This window comes from Cyprinus carpio, unplaced genomic scaffold, assembly GCF_018340385.1.
Source record: "Cyprinus carpio isolate SPL01 unplaced genomic scaffold, ASM1834038v1 S000006590, whole genome shotgun sequence".
Classification (NCBI taxonomy): domain Eukaryota; kingdom Metazoa; phylum Chordata; class Actinopteri; order Cypriniformes; family Cyprinidae; genus Cyprinus; species Cyprinus carpio.
In genome coordinates this window covers 43,843-51,723 of record NW_024879241.1, presented here as the reverse complement: position 1 = coordinate 51,723, position 7,881 = coordinate 43,843, and the positions used below count along the sequence as shown (strand labels likewise).

Sequence of the window (7,881 nt, the reverse complement as noted above, 5' to 3'; positions counted from 1 at the left end):
TCTCAAATGCATTAAACAGCACAAATATTTACTGTTTTTGTCATGGTGGATCTATTTGATCCATGATCGACGTTAAGGACTGCTTAAGAATAAGCTGCACATTAAATTATCCTGACTCAATCAACATGGACATTAGTGAGATTGCGTGAACTTAAATAGCTGTTTATGAAACTGCTTTAGTCCCAATTGATTTTTTAAGTTATTTCAAGTCAGGCTTTGCTTAGCGTCGTTTATGAAACAGCCCCCTGGCTTATTTGGTAAACTTGTTTTATGAAACAGGCCCCCTGATGTTGTCTTACGATATGACAACATGTTGCTGTCGTGATTATTTGTCCTTTTCCGCTTGACTTGCAGTTTGCAACAGCACAAGCTTGTCTTTGCAAAGATGTTTATCATGTTTTCTACAAAAGTGTCGTACTTTTTAAGTTTTACGAGACGTGAGAACGTGAAAAAGCTAGGTCAAACTGAAACAGATTTCCAGGAATTTGATTTGAATAGGATTCCAAACCACATACGAATGTAGCTCGAAACAGATTTGTACAAATCGGATTTCATGTAGTTCGCCGCCGTTCAAACGATCTAAATATGATCGGATTTCAAACGGATTTGGGCTGACAGTCTGAACGAGGCCTTTAGTTTGGATTTTTTTTTTATTTCTGATAATTATTGTCATCTTAATCGTGACAGAGTGTCCAAACACACAGAAATTAAAGCTACTGAGATCCCATGTGACGTAAAGATGGCGTTTATTAAAGAGGAGAGTGAAGACATTAAGATTGAAGATGCAATCAGTATGAAACAAGAAGAAACTGAGGAACAAACAGGTTGGTTTTTATTCTCAAAGCTGAACGCACTTATTTGATCCTTATTAAAATGTTATTCTACAGAAATGAATATGGATTATTGAAAAATTATCATATGAGTGTTTTTTTAATTAAAAAGTGGTTTTATTTGACATGGAGCGGGGTGGACAGACATGTTGAGATCACATGACCAGACAAATACTAATGCTGCCTCAGAGTACAGCTGAGAGGATCCTACTGCCAGGTTAAGCATTTGTTATTGTGACATCACACATTGGTTTTGTCTGATCGGATAGCTGTCCAATCGTGAAAGGACCAGTGCCCGGTTGCATGAAAGCCCTTAAGCTAAGAAATCCCTTAGCTATAAGTTTAAGGGTGCCCTTAGTGAAACTTGGGTTGCAAGAAAAAACCCTAAGGGTTTCCTTAAGGAACTTAAGGCTGTTATTAAGTTTTTCCCTTAATTATCTAGGTGTTCCCTTAAGCGTTGCTACAAAGTCCTTAGTGACCATTTCACCATTAATAAATTTAAGGGACCAAAACAGCTCCCTTAAGTCAACTTAAACTCAAAATACGATGGCTGATTTAGTGTTAATTGAAGAGGAGGAAATACCAAGGCGTGTTTTTAATGATCGTAATAATCCCTTGGAGACGATGAATGCTACGCAGTTATTGAGAGAGTATCGGTTTGACCGCCAGTCAATCCTTCGTCACACCGCGACACTTGAACATGACATTGAGCACCAAACCCGGCGAAGTTACGCAATTCCAGCACTGCTTCAAGTTTTAATTGCCTTGCGGTTTTTTGCTTGGGGGTACGATTCATTCTGTCATTGCCGACATCTTTAAAGTACACAAATCTACAGTCTGCAGAACTGTACATCGAGTGGCCTTAGCTCTGTGTCGAACAGTTATACAATGTTATTATATATATATATATATATATATATATATATATATATAAAATCTAATAACCTAGATGTCACTACCTTGGGGCTGCATTGCTGGAAGTGGGGCTTGTCACTCGAACATCTTCCCAGTTATGAGTATGTAGGCTGAAAAGTATTATTATTATTATTATTATAACCACTTACGAAAACAAAAGATGTTTTACAAACTGCACGCAAAAAATGCAGTTTATACATATGTATGTATATGTAATTTAGGTTGTAGCGCTCATTTGCATTATTTTACCGCTTCCTGAACTGCTTTGAGGAACGCCTGGAATACCGACTAGAGTAGGGGAATCCTTCCCTAATGTATCTTGTACCAATTTCGCTGTGTCGGATAGGTCTTGTGGGGATGGCCCTCCTCCTTTACACAACAAAACAATAACATTGTTCCATACCAAGCGCAAATACCTTTTTTTGATACAATTTATCAGGCACAAGCATGAACGTTACTCACCGGTCTTTCCGGATTCTTTTTTATTGTTTGCTATTTCGTTTCTTGAACTCACCACTGTTTTCATACTTTTTCATAACTTCTACTACTGTCCGCTTGACAGCAAGATTTCTTGAATTTATTTTTTCTGTTATCTCCTGCCAGGCTTTCGATTTGTGCCAATGAGTGACTGATGGGTTATAGCGGCTTTGGAGAATGTTTTTTCTTTTTGTGAATTCTTCTAAAAAGAATTGCCTTTTCGTCCTCTGTCCAGTTTGGTTTACGTTTTTTGTTTTTCTGTATGTTTGTACTCTCCATAGCACAAATATATTAATACAAGTGTGATTTTAGCAAGGGGTTTGGCTTTGTGGTTCGTTATGTTCTGTTTACTGTTTGAGGCAGTAACTATAGCAACCGCGGCGATCTTTGCCGTATGTTTTCAGAAACTGCTGTGAAACGCTTAGTATAACACTTAGGTAAGGGTGACAGTTAAGAGGCTTCTTGCAACGCTCTTAATGAAATCCCTTACCTCAGGGATTTTTTCTCCCTTTGGGAAACCCTCACTTAAGGAGTTTCATGCAAGCTTGGTATGGAGGTTTTTTTAGGCGAAATGCATTCGAGACTGATTTAAATCTGATCGCTTAACCACTTCAGGAGGTGGTCTGGGACGCATTCCAGATTAAAACTGGACCAGTGTAAATTCATCTGGTTATTGAAATCACATAGGTAAATTTTACTCCTCCCAAAATGTAAAAATAATAAATTTTGTGAGAGCGTGTTATAGGCTAAATGACATTATAGTCAGATGTGACTGCGCTAATGCACCACACATCCCCCCGGACAAGTAGATGAGCACCTCTTCAGCATCGCGGCAATTGAATTTTGGATTTATATCCATTTTGCGACAACACATTTATGTGGCCAGGTGTACATGGAAACATTTTAAACAAATCAGATATCTGATCAGCGAAAACGCATGAAATGACCAGGTGTAAACGGCCCATAGGCTGTGTGGATGGAGCTAAACTCATCCCTAAATCCCTCATGTTCTTTAAACACAATGGCCTGGTTTCACAGACAGGGCTTAGATTAAGCCCAGCATTAGGCCATGGTACAAGTAGACACTTTCATAAAGATTAGTTATATGTCCTAAGAAACAAAAAAACATTACTGGTGAGGAACTTGAGACAAAACAATGGCACGGATTTATTTTAAGATCAGTCAAGTTTCTTTCAGTTGTAACAGCTCAGACATATATTATAATCTTAAACCTAGTATGTAAAACTGGGAGAATAAGTAACTGTATGCAAACCACATTTGTTTTTTTGTAGTCGCAGTGAGATTCCTGTATCTTTAGAATAAAAATAAAAAAATTATTTTATGTTTTCCAAATTTCATCATTGGCAAAGATTTTGCTTAAAAAAAATGTATCAAATCTGTGTAAAATAACCATTATGATGCTGCCATCTTTCTAAAGTTAATGTACCCCACTGTAATTTGGCTCCAAATCTGATAAATACAGTATTAGTCAGTAAATATTTATCCATGACATTTAATATTTTGACGTTAATCACTGTTTATGTTTGTCCTTCTTCAGAAAAAAAACAAAAACAATATCAAACATTTAAGCCAGGGTTGGTGTGACATGGAATGACCATTTTGAATGGTTTTAATCAAAAACTTGATTGAAAGTTAAAAATAAATAACTGCATTAGAATAATATGTTAGCTTATATATTATTCTAATATGGTTATTATATTTATTATAGGGTCGTCATGTTATAGTGGTTTGTGAGTTTTACTCCTAACCCTAAGGTTGTGGGTTCGAGTCTTGGGCTGGCAATACCATGACTGAGGTGCCCTTGAGCAAGGCAGCGAACCCCCAACTGCTCCCTGGGCTGCCCACTGCTCCGGGAGTGTGTTCACGGTGTGTGTGTTCACTGCTGTGTGTGTGTGCACTTTGGATGGGTTAAATGCAGAGCACCAGTTCTGAGTATGGATCACCATACTTGGCTGTACGTTATGTCACATCACTTTGTCACGTCACTTATACTATTCATAGCTTTCAGTCACGTGACCGGCTTAAAGACCTAGAGGGCAAAACATCCATAGAACTGCAGCACAAGCCTGTCTATTTTCCATCTGTTTCACAGCCACAAACATTGAGATCACCTCTCAAAAGAATAAAACAAAGGTATGTGAACAAGTTTGGGCCATTTGCAGTCCATATTAAGCACCCGTGGCAATATTTCAATCATTAAACAGTGCGACAAACGTTGTAAAAACATTTAAAGTGCCTTAATATATTTAAAACGGTAATATTAAAATATCACATTCAGGCTGCACACTGCAGCAGACACGCCTTCTCTTTCCTGCTGTGTTCCGGTGAGCATCGGAAACAGAATGGCTCTCTGATGGGTCGCGCCCACGCAAAAACGGCACTTGGGGGGTTGGACTGCCCCCACTGCGGAGATATGAGCTTCCGGACTCTCAAGCTCTGTGTGGCCATCGTCCAAGGCGATGAACTCGCCCAACAAGCCCTGCCATGCTCTTCCTCTGCAGCCTCTTCGAGCCAAGGAGGAAAGTGCCGCGAGCTTCTGATGCGGATCTGTCAGGGTTAGGTGACTAGCCCGCGCTGGCTCAGTGCCCATGCGCTCCTCACCCCCCGCTGTTCTCGCCCCTCCCCCATCGCTCAAGATGTGGTGTCCTTTGGTGCCATACAGGGCGCTGAAGAGGAGGATGATGCCATTTTTGGTGGCAGCATCTGCGAGAGAGGAGTGGTTTAACAGCCCGCTGGATTACACTGTTGCCCCCACGGCAGCAACTCGGGGGACCTCCATTATAGCGATGTTGAGCTACTTAGCGTCCTGTCCAAGGCAGTTGATGAGCTCGGTTTGGAGTGGGCACCTCCTGCCGAGCTGGCCAGAAGCCATCTGGACGAGTGGTACCTCCAGTCGGATCATGGCCGAACTGTGGATGGCACTAACCAAGTGGGGCATGTTAAACTCCCCCTGTGGAAGAAGCCGTTGCCACCCATCTCTGTCCTTCAACCGCGGCGAACTGGAGAGTGAACAACGCGCCTCTCTCCTCTGAACCTTGCCACACCACTGCAAACTTTGCTGGCTGAACCTTGCCACGCCACTGCAAACTTTGCCGGCAAGGCTTTCTCCGTGGCTGGCCAAGCAGCTTAAAGCACTGCATGTGATGGCGATACTCCAGGTGTATCAGGCCAAGCTGCTCAAGTCTCTGGATGAGGACGTGCCAGACCCTGAAGTGTTCAAAGGACAAAAAAAAACGCTTCCGTGAATCTCTCAGGTCTCTTCGGAGCAGCAATAGAGATGGTCACGGAGCGCAGAAACAGTCAAAGGCTATTAGCCACTTCCTGCCAAAACGCACCGGCGCAAACCTTCCTGCTCATCCTCAGCGCAGCGCACGGAAATCTTCTGCTGCTGCCGGTGAGACCAAGACAGCCTTGGCCGAAGCGCGGTCAGGTCCAGAGACCCCGCCCTGACAGAGACTTCAGGCCACCGGCACAAAAATCAAAGCCGCGTTCCTGATGCTGTCTCTCAGAGGAGGAAATCTTCACCCAGTGCCGAAGACGAGTCACTGGAAAAGTCTGCTCGCTCCGCTGTGTGTGTTCACCACGCCCCTGCCTGTTGCATTGGTGAGAGCAATTGTTATGTTTGTGTTTGACTGTTCCACTATGCAGTGCAATAAAGTCGAAAAGCATACAAAACTCACCTCAATATCAGAGCAATTCTCCTCCTCTCACTCCCCTCTCCCCCATCACTCACTCTCACACACGTGTGGTATTAAAACTCCCCGCCCCCCAATGGCAAGTTATCCCTCACGGTGTGCAGCCCACTTCACCCGCTGTCACAATTCACAGAAGTACGGCAGGCACTGCCAGGGGTATCAGAGTGGGTTATGAAATCAATAAAGAACGGCTACACGTTTCAGTTCTTCCGCAGGCCGCCTGTTTCAACAGTGTGTTAATGACCACTGTATGGGAGCGAAAAGCCTCAGTTCTGCTAGAGGAAATATACAACCTCCTCACAAGATGCGCTTTAGAGACAGTGCCCCTAGCAGACCGCAGGTAGTGTGTTCTACGAGTCTTTTTTTTTTGGTTTTTTATGGTTACGATGGAATACGCTGGATTTTGGACATGTGTTGGGCTTGAGGGTGCTGTTTCGTGGGTTTCGTTTAAAATGATTTTGCTTCGACAAATCCTCTCAACGCATCAGACCGAGAGATTGGTTTATCTCTGTGGATTTAAAGGATGCTTATTTTCACATTCAGGTAGCCCCACGCCACAGGTGTTTCCTGAGATTTGCATTCGAGGGGATAGCGTACCAATTCACGGCCCTACCCTGAGCGCGCTGCTCAGCGACAAGCTCAGACACCTCGCTCATCTTCAGAGCTTTTAGGGCTGACTGAATATGCAAAGAGCATTCTGGTACAGAGCCAGGACGTCTCTCCCTTTTAGGAGTAGAGCTGAATTCAATCACTATGGGAGCGTGTGACAGAGATGCAGGCTTCTGAACTGAGCACTGATAACAACTTGGGTTGTCCTTGTACTCTTTAGTCCGGATGACATGGCGTCCCAGTTTTTCCAAAAAGAACTTCAAAATTTTGATTCGTCTGACCACAGAACAGGTTTCCACTTTGCTACAGTCCATTTTAAATGAGCCTTGGCCCAGAGAAAACGCCTGCGCTTCTGGATCATGTTTAGATATGGCTTTTTTTTTTTGACCTATAGAGTTTAAACCGGCAACGGCGAATGGCATGTTGGATTGTGTTCACTGGCAATGTTTTTCTGGAAATATTCCTGAGCCATGTTGTGATTTCCATTACAGTAGCATTCCTGTATGTGATGCAGTGCCGTCCGAGGGCCCGAAGATCACAGGCATCCAGTATGGTTTTCCGGCCTTGACCCTTACGCACAGAGATTGTTCCTGATTCTCTGAATCTTTGGATGATATTATGCACTGTAGATAATGATAACTTCAAACTCTTTGAAATTTTTTCTCTGAGAAACTCCTTTCGATATTGCTTGTCTCTATTTTTCGCTGCAGTGTTGGGGGAATTGGTGATCCTCTTCCCATCTTGACTTCTGAGAGACACTGCCACCCTGAGAGGCGCTTTTTATACCCAATCATGTTGCCAATTGACCTAATAAGTTGCAAATTGGTCCTCCAGCTGTTCCTTGTATGTACATTTAACTTTTCCGGCCTCTTATTGCTACATGTCCAACTTTTTTGGAATGTGTAACTCTCATGAAATCCAAAATGAGCTAATATTTGGCATGACATTTCAAAATGTCTCACTTTCAGCATTTGAATGTTAATCTATATTCTATTGTGAATACCGCGACGACGCAAATCCGATAATTCTGCAAACAGCAGCGTACTTGATAACATCAGTCAGCTCGCCTTGGCTACTGCAATTTTCCTCACTGTATATTTACAAATAAATGAAATAAGATATAAAATACCACTGCTTCCTTTCGTTTTCATTTAAAAATAAACAATAGCAGCAGAAATGTACTTCAGTTCAGGGAAATGTGTGTATATATACAGCCTACATGTTACAATTGCTTCTTTTTATTTTCATTATAACATATAGATAAATTGAATACAGGCTGAAGATTATCTTTTAGATTTACCCAAAAACAATATATTTTATGTTTAACCACTAAT

At 42.1% G+C, this 7,881-nt stretch overlaps 1 protein-coding gene across 1 annotated transcript in view; it reads left to right on the top strand.

The window, feature by feature from the left end:
- The first annotated feature begins 739 nt into the window (after positions 1-739).
- The window catches only part of LOC122134136 (gastrula zinc finger protein XlCGF8.2DB-like), a 36,767-nt gene continuing 29,625 nt past the window's right edge, over positions 740-7,881 (top strand). Inside the window, exon 1 of the mRNA XM_042754755.1 lies at positions 740-824. Coding sequence (XP_042610689.1) covers positions 740-824 — 85 coding nt within the window. The remainder of the gene's footprint in view (positions 825-7,881) is intronic.